Source organism: Indicator indicator, chromosome 21 (genome assembly GCF_027791375.1).
Source record: "Indicator indicator isolate 239-I01 chromosome 21, UM_Iind_1.1, whole genome shotgun sequence".
Lineage (NCBI taxonomy): Eukaryota > Metazoa > Chordata > Aves > Piciformes > Indicatoridae > Indicator > Indicator indicator.
In genome coordinates this window covers 13,676,785-13,695,916 of record NC_072030.1, presented here as the reverse complement: position 1 = coordinate 13,695,916, position 19,132 = coordinate 13,676,785, and the positions used below count along the sequence as shown (strand labels likewise).

The 19,132-nt window shown below is 57.6% G+C and overlaps 2 protein-coding genes across 2 annotated transcripts; one reads left to right on the top strand and one right to left on the bottom strand.

The window, feature by feature from the left end:
• The first annotated feature begins 601 nt into the window (after positions 1 to 601).
• Positions 602 to 14,161, top strand: CPSF7 (cleavage and polyadenylation specific factor 7). Its single transcript, XM_054390649.1, has 9 exons — positions 602 to 655; positions 5,990 to 6,208; positions 7,037 to 7,140; positions 8,121 to 8,266; positions 9,685 to 10,093; positions 10,912 to 11,030; positions 11,156 to 11,324; positions 12,169 to 12,342; positions 13,933 to 14,161. Exons 1-8 carry the CDS (start codon positions 602 to 604, stop codon positions 12,335 to 12,337), a joined length of 1,389 nt encoding a protein of 462 aa, XP_054246624.1. The 3' UTR covers positions 12,338 to 12,342; positions 13,933 to 14,161.
• A 2,236-nt stretch (positions 14,162 to 16,397) lies between these two features.
• Positions 16,398 to 18,001, bottom strand: TMEM216 (transmembrane protein 216). The gene is made up of 4 exons (XM_054390417.1): positions 17,976 to 18,001; positions 17,687 to 17,874; positions 17,476 to 17,568; positions 16,398 to 16,612 (listed from the first exon to the last, which is right to left on the bottom strand). The coding sequence occupies exons 1-4, from the start codon at positions 17,999 to 18,001 to the stop codon at positions 16,398 to 16,400; spliced, it is 522 nt and encodes a 173-aa protein (XP_054246392.1).
• Positions 18,002 to 19,132: the final 1,131 nt, after the last annotated feature.

The window sequence follows — 19,132 nt, the reverse complement described above, 5'->3', positions numbered from 1 at the left end:
GCCCCCACCGAGGGAAGTTGTTGCCCCTAGGATAGGCCCTTAATGAAGGTTGGGGTCGAGGTGGGAGTGTCCCTGTGTGATGGGGGTGTCGAGGGGGCTGTGGCTCCCCCATGTCCCATGAGGGGCAAGCTGTGGTTGCCCTGAGGAGAGTTTTTGCCCCCAAGGAACAGGGCCGCATTGGTCCGAGGGGTGGCCCCCAGCAAACGGGGGCTGAGCAAGGTGAGATGATCCCCCAAGGGAATCCCTGCTGTAGGACCTCCTCCCCTGACCCAATGGGTGTGGGGTGAGGCTGTGGGTTTGTGGGAGGGGGCAAGTGGCTGATGCTGGTACTGAAGTAGTGGGGCACAGTTATGTAGAGAGAAGTGGGGGACTGAGAAGAGTGGGAAGGGAGAGGAGGGATTGAGATGGGGCTAAGGGAATTAGGTGGGGACGGAGAGGACTGGAAGGTGCAGAGGGGACTGGGATACACATGCCCAGTGTGTCCCCAGTAGCCTCACTGACTCTTTTCCCCCCCTTTCCTTGCTCCCTCACTGCAGTGCACCTTGCATCTTCCCTCTTGGCCCCGGTCCCAGCCTGGGCTCCTGCTCCTGGCCCTAGAAATATGTCCGAGGGAGTGGATCTGATCGACATCTACGCCGACGAGGAGTTCAACCAGGTGAGCAGTGTCTCCTGCTGTGGGGGCTTGGGGCTTAAGGGAAGATCCCCCCCTCGTTTTTTTTTTTTTTTTTTTTTTTAGGGGGAGAGGGAGGTGTTGAGACCACCCTAACCACTGTCAGCCAACTCCTTAGTGAGGTGCTGGAGTAATTAGTGTGGAGATGCATGTGGAGAGGAGTGGGAGATGTGACTGGTGTGCATGGGACAGGGTGAGACAGCACTGGAGAGTCCCTTTGGGAGCTGAGGCTTCTGAAATCCCAGGGGATGCCACCTTGAGCTGGGAATAAAGGGTCTCTGAGCCAGTTTCAACGTGGGAATGATCAGAAAGTACTTGGGAAGGGGGAAGCTAAGCATGGAGCAGGCCGTTTGCCAGGGCAGTGATGAGCAGGGATTGGAGGAGGTAGTTTTCCTGCTTGGAGAAATGAGAAATCCAAGCTGGAAGAGAGGACCAACGAAGTGGAAGAACTCAGAGCACCAAACCCTTGGGATCACCAACACTGAGAAGCTGTAGCTGAAGTCAGAGAGGTGCCTGTTGGTACCTCTGCCACCCCAGGCTTGTCTAGGACATGGAGGAAGGGCTGATGAAGAAGGTGGCTGTGGGGCTGTAGCTGTTAGAGCAGCAGGTTTTAGGGATTTTGGGGATCAGGAAAGAACAGGTGTGAACACAAATGCTGGAAGGTGTGGAAAGCTGATGGAGGAGAATTGATCCATGCTGGAGAGCAAGCAAAAAGCGTGGAGGAAAGAATGGCCATGAGCTCACAGGGGGCTGAGAAAGAGCTGAGGGTGCTGAACCTGATTCTGAGGAGGTGGGAGGTTGATGGGTGAGGCTACCCCAGGGTTAGACCTTCAGAGATGATGAAAATGGTGGAAACTTAATTATCCCAGAGGTGAGGGAACTGCCAGGAGCTTGGGAAGAAGCAGGTGTTCTTCACTGAGAGCCCTGGAGAAAGGTTGGGATGAGCTGGCTGGAAAAATCCCAAAATATGGGGAATCTCCCTAGGAAGGTGAGTTGTGAAGCAAACACCCGAGCTGCTTCCAGCAGCCTTTCCCAGTCACCCTCTGGCTCTGGAACACTGCTTCCTCTGTCCTTCCTGGAAAAATCCCAGAAGAGTCCAACCAGGCTGGATCCATGGTGAGGCCAATGGGATGAGGTTCAACAAGGCCAAGGGCTGGGTCCTGCACTTGGGTCACAACCACCCCAGGAAGGCTTCAGGCTGGGGGCAGAGTGGCTGAAAACTGCCTGCTGGAAAAGGACCTGGGGGGTTAGTGACAGCAGCTGGAGAGGAGCCAGGGGGTGCCCAGGTGGCCAAGAAGGCCACCAGCAGCCTGGCCTGGATCAGCAAGAGTGTGGCCAGCAGGAGCAGGGCAGGGATTGTCCCCCTGGAGTGGGCACTGCTGAGGTCACACCTGGAATCCTGGGGTCAGTTTTGGGCCTCTCACTCCAAGAAGGACATTGAGGAGCTGGAGCAGGGCCAGAGAAGGGCAGCAAAGGTGGGGAAGGGTCTGGAGAACAGGAATGGTGAGGAGCAGCTGAGGGACCTGGGGGTGTGGAGCCTGGAGAAAAGGAGGCTGAGGGGAGACCTTCTGGCTCTCTGCAGCTCCCTGCAAGGAGGCTGGAGCCAGGTGGGGGTTGGGCTCTTCTGCCAAGGGACAAGTGACAGGACAAGAGGGAACAGCCTCAAGCTGCCCCAGGGGAGGTTTAGGTTGGACATGAGGAACAATTTGTTGCCCTTGAGGGTTGTCAAGGTCTGTCCCAGGCTGCCCAGGGCAGTGGTGCAGTCCCCATCCCTGGAGGGGTTTCTGAGCTGTGGTGCTGAGGGCAATGGGTTGGTGGTGCCCTGGCAGTGCTGGGGGAAGGGTTGGACTCCAGGATCTTCAAGGTCTTCTCCAACCCAAGCCATTCTGTGCTTCCATGATTCTGTGATTCAGTGACCACAAGTGCTTCAGCTGCAGTACTTCTGCACCAGCTTCCCATCAGGCTGTTAAGTTTTGGAGGAGAGGATCTCCAGAGGGCTTTCCCCAATGATCTCTACAAACTTCCAAGCTGATTCACCCTAAACCAGGTTAGATGAGGTCTTGAGTAACCTGCTCAAGTAAGAGGTGTCCCTTCCCATGGCTGAGAGGTTGGAATTAGATGATCTTTAAGGTCCTTTCCAACCCAACCATTCTGTGATCCCTTAGGTAACCCAACCAAGGCTTTCTGAGTGATTTCTCCTTCCTTATTTCTGTTGCTAACCTTCTGAGTCTTTCAAGGGTGATAAAAAAAATCTTCCAGCCAAGGTCCATGTCTGGAGGCACTTGGTGGGAACAGGAGTGTGGGAGGTGAATTAAACAAATGTTTGGAGAGTGAGAACTAAAATTTCCTCCTGTGCTGGAAGTTCTTTAAGCCCTTCTATCAGTTCTGCAGCTCAGATAGTCTCAGAACTTGCCTCAAAAATAGTTTTTGCTGGCAAGGAAGAGCTCCTTGGAAAGCCTGCAATGAAATATTTGGGGTGCAAAGATGCTGAGGGGCCTGGAACATCTCTGATGAGGAAAGGCTGAGGGAATTTGGGGCTTTTTTAGGCTGGAAAAGAGCAGTCTGAGGGGGGATCTCATCAATGCTGAGCAACACTTCAAGGGTGGGTGTCAGCAGGATGGGACCAGGCTTTCTTCAGTGGTGCCCAGTGACAGGACAAGGGGTTACAGGCACCAACTGGAACATCTGAAGTTCCAGCTAAGTGTGAGGAGGAACTTTAATGTAAGGTTGAGGGAGCACTGATACAGGCTGTCCTGAGAGGTGGTGGAGTCTCCATCTCTGGAGACATTCCAAACCCACCTGGATGTGTTCCTCTGTGGCCTTCTCTAGGTGAAGCTACCTTGGCAGGGAGGTTGGAATGGATGATTTCCAGAGGTCCCTTCCAGCTCCCAGCATGCTGGGGTTCTGTGTGATTTGGGAGCAGAAGCTTTGGTTTCTGTGCTGATGGAGCTGTACCTTGGTCCCATGGGACAGAGACCAACATAGTCATTTGTAGCATGAAGCTTCTGCTCTGCATCTGGGTGAGCAACTAGTGTGGAGCTCAGTAGTAAACACAGCACTGGAATGTACAATCCCAGTTGAATCCAGGCTGGAACAAACTGGGTTTTGGAAGGCAGATCTAGGACGTTGGAATTCACAGCTCAGAAGCTTCCTCTTTGCTCAGTTTGTGCTGCTGAGGGGAAGGGAGGTGGTGTGCGAGTGTCTGTGTGTGCAGGAGCCCTCAGGAGGCCTCTGAAGGCCCCAAAACCGAGGTTGTGGCGAGGTGAGGAGGGCCTGGGGGTGGGTGTGCAGTCATGGAATCACAGAATGGTTATGGTTGGAAGAGACCTTTAAGATCATGGAGTCCAACCCTGCACCCAGCACTGCCAGGGCACCGCTAAACCATGGCCCTCAGCACCGCATCCCCACGGCTTTGAAAGCCCTCGAGGGATGGGGACTCCAGCCACTGGCCTGGGCAGCCTGGGCCAGGCTTTGACAAGCCTTTCCTTGAAGAAACTGTTCCTAATTTCCAACCTGAACCTCCCCTAGACCCCTCTGCAGTGAAGCGTGTGCCTTGTGAAGGAGCGAGAGGCTCGTCCGTCGAGGACGTTTGGTTTTCCACCGCTGAACTCTTGCCCTCACATGCTTACAAAAGGTGAGCTTCTTCCTGGTGGCCCTCCCACAGCAGCAGGTTGAGTCTTGTCCTCATTTGCTCAGGACACCCTGGTGAACCTCTGCTTGCACAGGGTGTGCGCTGGAGCAGATGGAAAAGGAGATGCTTTGGGGTTGAAGTTGAGGAGAGGGGGAGAAAAAAAATCAAAAGCAGCACTGGTCAAGCCTCGTGGTTCTGGAGTTGTTCCTCACATCTCCACCTCCTTGCATGTAAAGCTGCTCCATGGTTCTGTCAAGTGTCACAAAGCTTGAGCCCATTGCTCCATCTTGGGGAAGGAGATCTTGATCTTGTTGCTGTGGGGCTTGAGAGCTGGGCAGCTGGGCTGGAGAGATGCCAAAGGGATTGTCCCGTTGCCCAGGAGAAGAGTGGACCCTGGAAGGGGTGGTAGAAGCAAGGGGTGGGCATCAGCCCAAGCAGGGTGTGGTTTGGCAGGGCAGTGCTGAGCTGGGTCTGGTGGGCCAGCAGGGACTTGTGTCAGGGTGTCATTGCAAACCCAAAGTGCTGAAGGAAGGACACAGCATGGTGGCATGTCACCAAGGAGAAGGGGCAGCTCCAGGAGGAGCAGCAGGCTCCTGAGAGCCAACAAGTGCTCAGTCTGTTCCGTGTGGATTCCTTCAGGACAGTGATTCAGAGAATGGTTTTGGCAGGAGAAGACTTTTAAGATCATGGAGCCCAACCCTTCCCCCAGCACTGCCAGGGCACCACCAACCTATGGCCCTCAGCACCACAGCTCCAGGGCTTGGAAACTCCTCCAGGGATGGGGACTGCACCACTGCCCTGGGCAGCCTGGAACAGGTCTTGACAGCCCTCCAGGGCAACAAATTGTTCCTCATGTCCAACCTAAACCTCCCCTGGAGCAACCTGAGGCCATTCCCTCTTGTCCTGTCACTTCTTCCTTGGCAGAAGAGCCCAACCCCCACCTGGCTCCAGCCTCCTTGCAGGGAGCAGCAGAGAGCCAGAAGGTCTCCCCTCAGCCTCCTTTTCTCCAGGCTCAACACCCCCAGGTCCCTCCTCAGCTGCTCCTCACCATTCCTGTTCCCCAGACCCTTCCCCAGCTTAGTTGCCCTTCTCTGGACCTGCTCCAGCTCCTCAATGTCCTTCTTGGAGTGAGGGACCCAAAACTGACCCCAGGATTCCAGCTGTGACCTCAGCAGTGCCCAGTCCAGGGGGACAATCCCTGCCCTGCTCCTGCTGGCCACACTCTTGCTGATCCAGGCCAGGATGCTGGTGACCTTCTTGGCCACCTGGGCACCCCCTGGCTCATCTCACCAACCCCCCTGGGATTCACAACTTTCTAACTACAGACCCTAGACGAGTGGTTTGGCCACTAAACCCTTGGACCCAGCTTGTGCTGCCTCCGAGGGGCTCATGAGCTGAACTGGGACAACTGTTTTGCCAACCATGAAGGAGGCTTCCTAACCTCCAGCATGCCTCATGAGCAGCACCATGAGATGACCTGGAAGCATCTCCTTGTGGTGGCAGCTGGGGGGTGGGCTTCTGCGTGACGCTCATTGCTGGGCTGTGCTGGAGTAGCCCGGCAGGGACGGGGATCCAAAGGCCTGTTGAGACTGTTAAGACCCCTCCAGGTCCCTTTGTGAGGTGTGGTTCCCCCCCCAGCTGTTACTGGGGTGCCCTGCAGAGGTGCTGATGGTCGTTTGTCCTGGCAGGACTCGGAGTTCAGTAATGCTGATCAGATGGATCTCTACGACGACGTCTTAGCAGCCAGCTCCCAGCCCAGTGAAAGCCGCACCAGCACCTCCGAGGCGCCTCCTGAGATCCGCCAGGAGCCTTCTCCCAAGCCCAACTCCAAACCTCCTGCCATCCTCTACACCTACAGCGGCCTGCGCAACAAGAGAGCTGCTGTCTACGTGGGCAGCTTCTCCTGGGTGAGTGGCGTCCCCTCAGGCCCTGCTGGCAGCCTCTCCCCAGCTGGGCTTTGGCCACAGCCTCCTGGAAAAAGCATTGGGAGCAGCAAGCAGCTTCAAATCCAGCATGGGATGAGTGAACAGTGGTGGTGGTGGTGGTGGTGCCTTGTGGCTCTGCCTTCCTGGGACCAGGTGCCCTTCCCTGCCTTCCTGGGACCAGGTGCCCTTCCCTGCCTTCCTGGGACCAGGTGCCCTTCCCTGCCTTCCTGGGACCAGGTGCCCTTCCCTGCCTCCCAGACCTTCTTTAGGTGAACCTGCCTTGGCATGAGGGTTGGACTGGATGATCTCCAGAGGTCACTTCCAACCCCCTACCATTCTCTTCACTATTGAGACACTGCCCCAGGTTGCCCAGAGAGGCTGTGGATGCCTTATGGCTGGAAGTGTTCAGGTCCAGGTTGGATGAGGCTTGGCTCAACCTGCTCTGGTTGAAGTCTCCTTCTCTGAAGTGCTTCCAACCCCCGCTGGGCATTGTGCTGCTGGGCAAGCTGCTGTGGGTGCCCTGCTGGAGCAGTGGCTGAGCTCCAGAGGTCCCTTCCAACCCCTACCATACTGTGAATCTCCTGTTGACTGGAACAGTCTGGAAAGGCTCTGTCTTCTCCAGAGAACTCTTTTAGCTATCCCTAGGGCTTGTTTCAGCCTCAAGGTTGACGTTAAGCTCCCTGGGGGTCTCTGAGGGTGCCTGTAGTCAAGTGTTCAACCCCAGGCCCCTGAGTGCTGAGCCTGGGGAACACCATGGGCCCTGTGAGGGGCTCTGTGAGCTGACCCCAGCCTCTCCCATCTTCTCCTCAGTGGACAACTGACCAGCAGCTGATCCAGACCATCCGCTCAGTTGGTGTCTACGATGTTGTGGAGCTGAAATTTGCAGAGAGCAGAGCCAATGGCCAGTCAAAAGGGTGAGAGATCTGGGGGGAGTGGAGAACAGGCTGAGAGAGTTGGGCTTGTTCAGCCTGCAAAAGAGAAGGCTGCAGGGACACCACCTAGCAGCATTTCAGGACTTAAAGGAGCAGAGAAGAAAGCTGGGGGAAGACTTGTGAGCAGGGCCTGTTGTGACAGGACAAAGGGTGATGGTTTGGAATTAACAGAGGGAGATTGAGACTGGAGAGAAGGAGAAATGTTTGCCCCTGAGGGTGGTGAGAGCCTGTCCCAGGGTGCCCAGAGAGGTGGGAGCTGCCCCAGCCCTGGCACCACTGCAGGTCAGGTTGTTTGGGGCTCTGAGCAACCTGCTCTGGTTGGGGCTGTCCCTGCTGACTGCAGGGGGTTGGACTGGATGAGCTTGAAAGGTCCCATCCCACCCAAACCAGTCTGGGATTCTATGTTGAGACCCAGGAACAGGTTGCCCAGAGAGGCTGTGGATGCCTCATCCCTGGAAGTGTTCAAGTCCAGGTTGGATGGGGCTTGGCTCAACATGCTTTGGTTGAAGTCTCCTCCCCTGAAGAGCTTCCAACCCGCCCTGGGCATTGTGTTCCTGGGCAAGCTGCTGTGGGTGCCCTGCTTGAGCAGTGGGGTTGGACTGGCTGAGCTCCAGAGCTCCCTTCCATATCATTCTGTGATTCTCTGTCCTTGCCCATGGCAGGGGGTTGGACTCAGATGATCTTTGAGGTCCCTGCCATCCCAAACCAGTCTGAAATGGGGCAAGCAGGCCCTCATGGCCACATGCTTTGGTTATAGGGAGCAAGGGGGCAGATGGTGCTTTTCCCAGTTGGCACAGGATGATGCAAATCTGCTGTGGAGCTGGGATGGAACAGAGAGGAGGGGACATGTGACACCAGGTTGGGTTCAGCTGCCAGGGAAGGTGGGATGAGGAGGGATGGAAGGGTTTGGGGAGGGGGCTGTGAAGCAGGTGGGGCTGACAGCCAGGTTTTTCTGTCCCCAGGTACGCAGAGGTGGTGGTGGCCTCTGAAAACTCAGTCCACAAACTCCTGGAGCTGCTCCCTGGCAAAATCCTTAATGGGGACAAGGTGGAGGTGAGGCTGGCAACCCGGCAGAACCTGTCACAGTTCGAGGCTCAGGCTCGCAAACGTGAGTGAGGTGAAGACACAGCGTGGCTGGGGAGGGTTGTTCTCCACACAGATCCCCAGCAGAGCTGTCAGCCTGAAGCCACCAAGACCCCCTCGGGCTGTGTGGGGGGGTGGGAACCACTACCAGGTGTCTTCTGGGGGTTGTTTCCTTTGACTGCTGAGTCTGATTAGCTCCTGACCCGAGTCTTTATGATCCCCTTTTTTAGGTGCTCACACACTGCGAAGATCCCTCGTAGCCTCCTCCTCCTCTTCTCCAAACTGAATGGGCTTAAGCTCTTCAGCCTATCAACATAGCTAAGACCCTCCATATCTATTAGTAGTTCTTCTCTGGACCTCCTCCAGAATGTGTCCATCCCTGCGGAGGTAAGGTGCCGCAGTTTCCCAGCCGGGGCCTGGCCGTGGGCTTTCTGCAGTGACAATAGGGTGGTCCTCACCCCGCAGCGATGTGACACCCTGAGACTGCTTGACCACCAGGAGTATGTTTGAGGAGGTCTTGATTAGTTGTGGTCCTTCTAGATCCCATGGTTCCTTTTGCACACAGAAAACAAAAATCAAAAGTCCTTCCTTAGCTCCCAGACCGAGTCGTGACCTTCACTGCTCTTCCTTCGGCTCTGCGCCATCATCTGCTGCTTGGCAGCACCGTGTTAGGCCACGGCCCAACCTGCCCCTGGTGTTTGGGCACGTTCCTTTCTCTCATCCCACCAGGCATGGAGACCTTCAGCCTGGCCCCAGGGGCCTTCTGTTGGCACAGCTGAGCTTGGGTGAACCCTTACTGGGAGCACTGGTGCCCCAACGGTGCTTGGCTTGATGGCCTGGTGGGGAGCTGTGGCTCCCACAAGGGACTTGGGCAGGGACAGTGTCTTCCATCACTCTCCTGTTTCATCCTCAAAGCCTCTTTGGACACCAAAGGTTCCTGTCCCTCTCTTTGAGGGCACACGGGCACCAAGTTCTCCTTCCTCCAGCATCTCCACTGCTGTTGGCACTTGGGTTCTGTCCCCTGGTGCTCCTCCATGCCCAGGCCTTTCTGAATCTGGGTCATTTAACATCTTTGGAGACTCTGAGCCCCCAGCGACCTCTCTGCTGGGGATCTCTTGCTGTTCCTTGTGGCTTTTTGCTTCTGTCCCTCTAACCCACTTGCTTGGTGGCTTCCTCCTCAGAGCCAGGCTGGCCAGGAGTGATTGTCCCCAGGGTGCTGTGTGTGCAGCTGGGGTCTTCTTGGAGGCACATGGAAGTGGAGGCTACGTTTGGCTGGCTGGATCCTTCTCTGGGCAACTCAAGCTCTCCCAAATCTCTCCTGGGGTTGTAGGAGAGAGGAGGTTCCTCATGGGTGGGAAGGAAGAAGAGGAGGAAGAGGAGATCTCCAAGACTTGTGGGCCCCTCTGCTCCCAGCTGATGGCTCTTCCCTTGTGCCCCTTGCAGGTGTGCCCCCGAGGGCCCACTCCCGAGACTCGGTGGACTCCGTGGATGGCCGTGCCACGCCGACAGAGAATGCCCTGCCCCCCGCCCGCCTGGACAAACCCCCCTCAGTCCTGCCCTTCTTCAACCGCCCCCCTGCTGCCCTCCCCCTCATGGGGCTGCCCCCCCCACCCATGCCACCCCCCCCGCCCCTTTCCTCCGGCTTCGGTGTCCCCCCGCCCCCGCCTGGCATCCACTACCAGCATCTCATGCCCCCACCGCCTCGACTGCCCCCTCACCTGGCTGTGCCCCCGCCGGGGGCTGTCCCACCAGCCCTGCACCTCAATCCTGCCTTCTTCCCCCCACCCAACACGGCTCTGGGTCCTCCACCGGACACCTACGGCAAGGCCATGGCCCCCTACAACCACAGCAGGTGAGAGAGGCTGGTGGAGAAGGTGACAGGGAGTGACAAATTGAGGGGCATGCTGACCCCCCCCTGCCACCACCATGCACCAGTACAGGTTAGGGCTTGACCTGCTGCAAAGCAGCTCCATGGACAAGGATCTGGCAGTGCTGGTGGGCAGCAAGTTGCTCATGAGCCAGCAATGTGCCCTTGTGGCCAAGAAGGCAAATGGTCTTCTGGGGGCATGATGAAGAGTGTGGCCAGCAGGGCAAGGGAGGTTCTTCTCCACCTCTACTCTGCCCCACTCAGGCCAAGGCTGGAGCACTGGGTCCAGTTCTGGGCTCCCCAGTTCAAGAGAGACTGGGAACTGCTGGAGAGAGTCCAGGGGAGGCTCTGAAGATGCTGAGGGGCCTGGAGCAGCTCTGTGAGCAGCAAAGGCTGAGAGCCCTGGGGCTGGTGAGCCTGCAGAAGAGCAGCCCCAGAGGGGAGCTGAGCAATGCTCAGCAAGAGCTAAAGGAGCTGTGGGGGGCAAGAGGCTGGGGCCAGACTCTGCTGAGTGGTGCCCAGGGCCAGGCCAAGGGGCAGAGGGCACAAAGTGGAAGCCAGGAGGTTGCAGGTGAAGCTGAGGAGAAAGTTGTTTGGTGTGAGGGTGCTGGAGGCCTGGAGCAGGCTGGCCAGAGAGGTTGTGGAGTGTCCTTGTGTGGAGAGTTTCCAACCCCCCCTGGGCATTGTGCTGCTGGGCAAGCTGCTGTGGGTGCCCTGCTGGAGCAGGGGGCTTGGACTGGCTGAGCTCCAGAGCTCCCTTCCCACCTCCACCATTCTAAGACTCCGCTTTGCTCCCTGTGCAGCCGGGAGCTTGGCCCTCCAGCCCCCCCAGTGAGCGAAGGGGAGTTTGAGGAGATCATGAACAGGAACAGGGCCATCTCCAGCAGTGCCATCTCCAAGGCGGTGTCCGGCGCCAGTGCAGGTAAAAGTGACTCTGTGTGTGTGTGTGTGCGTGCCCACCTTGGTGTGTGTGCTCCCCACACAGACCCCATCCTGTGGTGGTTCCTCATCCCTCAGCCCCTCTCTGTCTGTCTCCCCCCTCCCCAGGTGATTACAGTGATGCCATCGAGACGCTGCTCACAGCCATCGCTGTCATCAAGCAGTCTCGCGTGGCCAGCGACGAGCGGTGCCGTGTCCTCCTCTCGTCCCTCAAAGACTGCCTGCATGGCATTGAGGCCAAGTCCTACAGCACCAGTGCCAGCAGCAGCTCCTCCAGGTACTCACAGCTCCGAGGCTTTGAGATGTGTTGAGGTGGCTTCACTGCAGCCCCACCAATCGTCTGGGTTGGAAGAGACCTTTAAAGGTCATGGAGTCCCACCCTTCCCCCAGCACTGCCAGGGCACCACCAAACCATGGTCCTCAGCACCACAGCTCCACAGCTCAGAAACCCCTCCAGGGATGGGGATCCCACCACAAGCCCTGGATAGGCCTTGACAACCCTTAAGGGCAACAAATTTTTCCTCATGCCCAACCTTAACCCTCTCTGGGGCAATTGGAGGCTGTTTCCTCTTGTCCTGTCACTTGCCCCTTGGCAGAAGAGACCAGCCCTCACCTGCTTCAACCTCCATTCAGGGAGTTGCAGAGAGCCAGAAGGTCTCCCCTCAGCCTCCTTTTCTCCAGGCTCAACACCCCCAGCTCCCTCAGCTGCTCCTCACCATTCCTGTTCTCCAGACCCTTCCCCACCTTTGTTGTCCTTCTCTGGCCCTGCTCCAGCTCCTCAATGTCCTTCTTGGAGTGAGAAGCCAAAAACTGACCCCAGGATTCCAGGTGTGGACTCAGCAGTGCCCAGTCCAGGGGGACAATCCCTGCCCTGCTCCTGCTGGCCACACTCTTGCTGATCCAGGCCAGGCTGCTGGTGACCTTCTTGGCCACCTGGGCACCCCCTGGCTCCTCTCCAGCTGCTGTCACCAACCCCCCAGGTCCTTTTCCAGCAGGCAGTTTCCAGCCACTCTGCCCCCAGCCTGGAGCCTTCCTGGGATCCTTGTGACCCAAGTGCAGCACCCAGCTCATGGCCTTGGTGAACCTCATCCCAGGAGCTTCTTTTCCTTCTGTCTGCCCAGGAAAAGACACCGCTCCCGGGAGCGCTCCCCCAGCCGGTCCCGCGAGAGCAGCCGGCGGCACCGGGAGCTGCTGCACGGCGAGGACCGGCACGAGGACTACTTCCAGGAGAGGAACCGGGATCACGAGCGGCACCGGGACAGGGACAGAGAGAGGGACCGGCACCACTGAGACAGGTCAGCTGCTGGTGGGCCCCTGGGGGCTGGGGAGAGCGGTGCTGAGGTGCTTCTGAGGGTCTTGAGGAGTCCTTGAGGCAGTGGGGGAGGGTCTGTGGGTGGGGTCTTGGTTTCTCCTCACAGTAGGAAGGGTCTGTGGTAGGGTCTTGGTTTCTCCTCACAGTAGGAAGGGTCTGTGGTGGGGTCTTGGCTTCTCCTCACAGTAGGAAGGGTCTGTGGTGGGGTCCTGGTTTCTCCTCACAGTAGGAAGGGTCTGTGTGGGTCTTGGTTCTCTCACAGTAGAAGGTCTGGTGGGCGTTCTCCTCACAGTAGGAAGGTCTGTGGTGGGGTCTTGGTTTCTCCTCACAGTAGGAAGGGTCTGTGGTGGGGTCTTGGTTTCTCCTCACAGTAGGAAGGGTCTGTGGTGGGGTCTTGGTTTCTCCTCACAGTAGGAAGGGTCTGTGGTGGGGTCTTGGTTCTCCTCACAGTAGGAAGGGTCTGTGGTGGGGTCTGGTTTCTCCTCACAGTAGGAAGGGTCTGTGGTGGGGTCTTGGTTTCTCCTCACAGTAGGAAGGGTCTGTGGTGGGGTCTTGGTTTCTCCTCACAGTAGGAAGGGTCTGTGGTGGGGTCTTGGTTTCTCCTCACAGTAGGAAGGGTCTGTGGTGGGGTCTTGGTTTCTCCTCACAGTAGGAAGGGTCTGTGGTGGGATCTTGGTTTCTCCTCACAGTAGGAAGGGTCTGTGGTGGGTCTTGGTTTCTCCTCACAGTAGGAAGGGTCTGTGGTGGGGTCTTGGTTTCTCCTCACAGTAGGAAGGGTCTGTGGTGGGGTCTTGGTTTCTCCTCACAGTAGGAAGGGTCTGTGGTGGGGTCTTGGTTTCTCCTCACAGTAGGAAGGGTCTGTGGTGGGGTCTTGGTTTCTCCTCACAGTAGGAAGGGTCTGTGGTGGGGTCTTGGTTTCTCCTCACAGTAGGAAGGGTCTGTGGTGGGGTCTTGGTTTCTCCTCACAGTAGGAAGGGTCTGTGGTGGGGTCTTGGTTTCTCCTCACAGTAGGAAGGGTCTGTGGTGGGGTCTTGGCTTCTCCTCACAGTAGGAAGGGTCTGTGGTGGGGTCCTGGTTTCTCCTCACAGTAGGAAGGGTCTGTGGTGGGGTCTTGGTTTCTCCTCACAGTAGGAAGGGTCTGTGGTGGGGTCTTGGTTCTCCTCACTGGAAGGTCGTGGTGGGGTCTCACTGAGGTCGTGGTGGGACTGGTTTCCTCCAGTGGAAGGTCTGTGGGTCTTGGTCCTCTGGTGAGAGGTCTGGGCTCAAATCCTTGAGATCCTGAGGGGAAGAGTCTGTGGCATGGGATCTTGAGTCCTTGCTGAGGTGGAAGACCGAGTGGTGGCATCTTGGGTCTTTCTCAAGGTGCTAGGAAGGGTCTGTGGTGGGGTCTGGAGCCCCTCTTCAAGGTACTGAGGTGGTGGGAAGAGTTTCCATGGTGGAGTCTTGGGTCTTGAGTCCTCCTGGAGACCTTAAGGTGGTGGGAAGGGTCTGTGGCAGGATCTTGAGGTCCTCCTGAGGTGGTGGGGAGGCTCCTGGGCGCTGCTCTGATGCTTCCTCCGCTCTCTCCCCACAGCAGCTCAGCACTGAGTGGTTTTTAATGGACTGGTATCTCCTCACCTCGACCAGAACTCCGTGACGGAGGCTGCTCCACTCTCCTCCCTCCCTTCACCTCCTCCCCCAGCACTCCCAGCTCTCTCCAGCAGGACTCCCACCCACACCTCGGTGGCCTTTGCCCACGCTCCTGCTGCTGCCCAGGGCCCCCCTCCGTGGACACTCGGACCCAAAGACAAATGGTGCTTGGATTTATTTTTGGGTTTTTTTTTTTTTTTGTTTGTTTTGTTGTTTTTTTTTTTTTTTCTTCCTTTTATCTCCATGGAGGGAGGTTTGTTTGAACTCCTTCTCCCCTTCTGGGGAAGAAGGGGGATGGTTGGAGGGGGATAGACCCCTCCCCATCTTTGGAGGTGCCTGGAAGCAGCACTGGGGGAGGTGTCTCCTGCCATATCCCATCATCTGGGGACACTCCTGTCCCCAAGTGTGGCTGAGCTCTCCCACAGGCCCATTTTTAACTTCTCCCCCCTCCCCTCCCCCTCTCTACTCTGCCTGGGAGCAGCATGGTGAGAAGGGGAAGGGACTGGAGCTGGGTTGGGTGGGGGGGGTGTCACCCCACTTTGTCCCAACATTCCCCACCTGGTGGCACCACCCCAGAAGACCCCAAACCAGCTGTGCAACCAGCCCCTCCCTCAGCACCTTCCTTGTTTTAGAGGAAGTGGAAGAGGCAGGGCAAGGCTGTGACCCTCCCTCACCTCCCCAGTTCAGCTGCCCCATAGGTGCTGGGGGGGAGAGGGGGAGGGAGGGGTGTCTTACCCTCTCCCTCTGTCCCCTTGGCCACCCTTGGGGGTGGGGACATGATGTGGGGGTGGCCTAATGCTTAGTGGGGAGGGTTTGCAAGGCCTCACCCTGAGTCCTTCCAGCAGAGAAAGGAGGAGAGAGCCCAGGCTGGTCGAGGCGAGCTGAGGTGACACAAAGTGACATCCAGAGTGGGTGCCAGCCCTCAAGGTGGGACACATCAGCCTTCTGAACTGTTGGCTGGACAGGAGAAACCCACCTCTGGAGGGGCTTTTTTGGTTTTTTTAGGTTGAAATAACAACAATAAGAAAAAAAAAAAAAAAAAAAAAACCCCACCCCCCAAAACATAAAATCCTAAACCCCATGTTGTAAAAAAGAAAGAAAAAAAAAAAAAACCCAACCCTGAAGTGGTGGCTGGGGGGGAGGAGGAGAGGGAGGGAGGGAGGGGAGAGTTGCATTTTTTTACTTAAAAGACACAAAAATGTTTAGTTTTCTTTCCAAATAGTGGGGAGGGAAACAGAGAGGAAGGGGAGGGGAATTAAAAAAAAAAAAAAAAAATACAGAGCTAACCCCCCCCACCCCCTCCCAATCCCCCATCCCTTACCTCCTCTTAAGCACCCAGCAAGGCTCTGCCCCCCTCCTCTCCTGCTCACAGTGATTAGATTTGTTTGTCTTTCTGATAGGTTGGAAATTAATTGTGTAATAAACTCGAGGATCTTGTCAATCTTTCAGATGGTGCCTCAGGGCTGCTTCTCTCTTTCTCTCCTCCCTTTGAGTGGCTCTGAGGTAACGAGGAGTGGGGTTTGAGGTGGGGGGGGAGATGGGTTTAGGGCTTTAGAGGTGGTTTTTAGGGCTTTGGGGGTGATTTTTGGGGGGGGGGGGCAGAGTTTGGAAGTGGTTTTGGGGGCTGTTGATGCTTCTACCTACTGCCCTTGACCCCTTCATCCTCTGACACTTTTGAAGGGCTTTTAGTGCCCCTTTGCCTGTTCTCCTTGACACCCTCCTCATCCTCTCACCCTTTTGAGGGGCTCTCAGTGCCTCTGTGCCCCCTTCAGACACCCCTGAGTGGCTCTCAGTGCCTCTGTGCCTGCTCTGACACCCCTGAGGGGCTCTCAGTGCCTTTGTGCCTGCTCTCCCTGACCCCTTCTTCATCCTCCCAACATGTTTTTGAGAGAATCCTGTGCCTGCCAAGTCGGTTTGGGGGAGGGGAGGGGAAGAGGTGGCAGCTGGCAGGTCCTTGAGAATACTTCACCAGCTGGGGGGGTGGGGGGAGGGTGAAGCCACATGGCCAAGCAGCAGGTAAAAATAAATATTTATTGGAAAATAGTGAATTCTTTTGAGAAGGGTAGGAAGAAAAGGGGGAGGGGGGGAACCCAAAACAAACCAGAAAAGAAATCAAATCTCCCACTTCTGCGTCCCTGGCACCAACCTGTGCCTCACAAACCCTCAGAGCTGGCACCAGGGGCCACCAGCTCCCTGCCACCTCGCCTACCTGTGCCACTCTCTGCCCCTCTGGGCCAGGTCCTTTGGCATGGCACATGGCCTCAGAACGAATCCACGCTGCAAAGAAGGGAGGGAAGGGGACGTGTGGGTGTGCCAGAGCCAGCCCTGGCATCTCGCTGTGCCAGCTCCTTGTGGTGCCCTGGCATCAAGCAGGGGCCCAGTGCCGCCCAGCTCCCTGCAGAATGGGGACTAGCAGAGGTACCTGGAGAAGGAGACCAGTGCCAGGAGGCCCAGCAGCAGCTCCAGGGAGTAGAAGAGCAGGAGGATGGCATTCAGGATGGCTTCCAGGCGCAGGGCATAGGTCTGCAGCAGCAGGTAGTAGGTGGCCATGACGGCTGCAGGGATGGTCAGGGCCAGGCTGATGGAGAGTGGCACCTTCCGCTGGCACAGGTTGCCCTTGGAGCCTGCAGGGTACAGGGTGAGGGGCAGCTTTTAGCCCCCAGCCAGGGCTTTGAACTTGAGGGGGCTGGGGGGAAACGTGGCAAATGGTAGCAATGTGGGTTCCCAACTCTGCCTGATTCCAGTGCCATGGAATCAAAGTGGTTGGTTGGCAGAGACCTTGAAGGTCATGGAGTCCAACCCTTCCCCCAGCACTGCCAGGGCACCACCAACCCATGGCCCTCAGCACCACAGCTCAGAAACCCCTCCAGGGATGGGGACTGCACCACTGCCCTGGGCAGCCTGGGACAGACCTGGACAACCCTCAAGGGCAACAAATTGTTCCTCATGTCCAACCTAAACCTCCCCTGGGGCAGCTTGAGGCCATTCCCTCTTGTCCTGTCACTTGTTCCTTGGCAGAAGAGTCCAACCCCACCTGGCTCCAGCCTCCTTGCAGGGAGTTGCAGAGAGCCAGAAGGTCTCCCCTCAGCCTCCTTTTCTCCAGGCTCAACACCCCCAGCTCCCTCAGCTGCTCCTCACCATTCCTGTTCTCCAGACCCTTCCCCACCTTTTTGGCCCTTCTCTGGACCTTGCATTCTCCTCAATGTCCTTGGAGTGAGAGTCCCAAAACTGACCCCAGGATTCCTGCTGTGGCCTCACCACTGCCCAGTTCTGGGGAGCAATCCCTGCCCTGCTCCTGCTGGCTCAAGCCAATGTGTTGGTGACCTTCTTGGCCACCTGGGCACACCCTGGCTCCTCTCCAGCTGCTGTCACCAACCCCCTAGGCAGTTTCCAGCCACTCTGCCCCCAGCCTGGTGCCTTCATGGCATTGTGACCCCAGCGCACCCCAGGGGGACACCACTCTGTCCCCTTTGTCCCCGGGACTTACCAAAGAAGATGCGAGTGGCTTCAGTACTGAGGTAGAGGAAGAGCAGCACCACGTCCAGCACCAGGTTGGTGAAGGGGTAGGGCAGCAGCAGCACTGCGGGCACAAGCCACCGCTGCCCTCAGGGCTTGCTCTGACCCTACCCTGGACCTCAGGGCGGGAGTCTAGTGCCCGGCGTGGGTGCAGGGAGGCTGGGATTTGGAGGGGGGCTCACCCTTGTATACGAAGATGAATCCCTCCAGGAGGAAATAGGTCGCGCTGTACCAGCCATTGAGGAAGAGCAGGACCTGCAGCGGGGCCGAGGAGCGCTGGCGGTCTGCGGGTGCGAGGCGGCCATGGGCGGGGTGGGGGCCACACAGAGCCCGGCCCCAGCCCCGCTCCGAACCCCGCCGCGGCCCGCGCCTGCTGCAGCCCCCGCTGAGTTCTCCCTTGCTCCCAGTCCCACTCCACCCTCCGCCTCCCCCCGGGGATGTCCCTCCCGCTCCCCACCGCCCCGCACTCACTCCTGGGCGCCATCTTCCATCGCCATGGAAACCGCCGCCCACGCCCGGCCGCTCTTTCCGCCCTTCTCTATGGTTTAGGAGACGTTGAGGCCTGCGCCGCTGCCGCTCTCTGCGGCCCCTCTATGGTTTAGGAGACGTTGAGGCCTGCGCCGCGGCCGCTCTCTGCGGCCCCACTATGGTTTAGGAGAGGTTGAGGCCTGCGCCGCGGCCGCTGTCTGCGGCCCCTCTATGCTTTAGGAGGGGCTGAGCCCTCCGCCGCGGCCGCTCTCTGCGCTCCTCTGCATGCTTTAGGAGGGGTTGAGCCCTGCGCTGTGGCCGCTCTCTGCTCCTCTGTAGGTTTTAGGAGGGGCTGAGCCCTGCGCTGTGGCCGCTCTCTGCTCCTCTGTAGGCTTTAGGAGGGGCTGAGCCCTCCGCCGCGGCCGCTCTCTGCGCTCCTCTGCATGCTTTAGGAGGGGTTGAGCCCTGCGCTGTGGCCGCTCTCTGCTCCTCTGTAGGCTTTAGGAGGGGCTGAGCCCTGCGCCGCGGCCGCTCTCTGCTCCTCTGTATGCTTTAGGAGGGGCTGAGCCCTGCGCCGCGGCTGCTCTCTCCACTCCTCTATGCTTTAGGAGGGGCTGAGGCTCGCTGCAGGGTGGGAAGGCCCCCAGGATGGCAGCTGCCATCACTGGGATGAAAGTATCCCAAATTCCAGCGTGGTAGGGGTTGGAAAGGACCTCTGGAGATATCCACTCTAACCCCCTGCCAGGTTGCCTCACCTAGACAAGGCCACAGAGGAACACATCCAGGTGGGTTTGGAATGTCTCTGGGCAGCCTGTACCAGTGCTCTACCACTCTTAAATTAAAGAACTTCCTCCTCATGGTTAGGTGGAACTTTTTATGTTCAAGTTTGTGCCTCTTACCCTTTGTCCTGTCACTGGGCACCACTGAACAAAGCTTTGTCCCATCCTCCTGACACCCTTGAAGTATTATTGCTCAGCACTGATGAGATCCTCCCTCAGGCTGCTCGTCTCCAGATTAAACAGCCCCAATTCCCTCCCTCTTTCCTCATCAGAGATGTTCCAGGCCCCTCAGCCTCTTTGTAGCTCTTTGCTGTACCCTCTCCAGCAGTTCCCAGTCTCTTGAACTGGAGAGTCCAGAACTAGACACTAGATTCCAGATGT

Excerpts from the sequence above, each read along its gene's own strand:
- TMEM216 (XM_054390417.1), bottom strand. The coding sequence starts at position 18,001 with ATGGCGATGGAAGATGGCGCCCAGGA. Across the intron at positions 17,569-17,686 it reads ATTCATCTTCGTATACAAGG|TGCTGCTGCTGCCCTACCCC; the intron begins GTGAGCCCCCCT and ends TTGTGCCCGCAG. Across the intron at positions 16,613-17,475 it reads AGCCACTCGCATCTTCTTTG|GCTCCAAGGGCAACCTGTGC; the intron begins GTAAGTCCCGGG and ends TGTACCCTGCAG.
- CPSF7 (XM_054390649.1), top strand. The coding sequence starts at position 602 with ATGTCCGAGGGAGTGGATCTGATCGACATCTACGCCGACGAGGAGTTC. Across the intron at positions 656-5,989 it reads CCGACGAGGAGTTCAACCAG|GACTCGGAGTTCAGTAATGC; the intron begins GTGAGCAGTGTC and ends TTGTCCTGGCAG. Across the intron at positions 11,031-11,155 it reads GGTGTCCGGCGCCAGTGCAG|GTGATTACAGTGATGCCATC; the intron begins GTAAAAGTGACT and ends CCCCCTCCCCAG.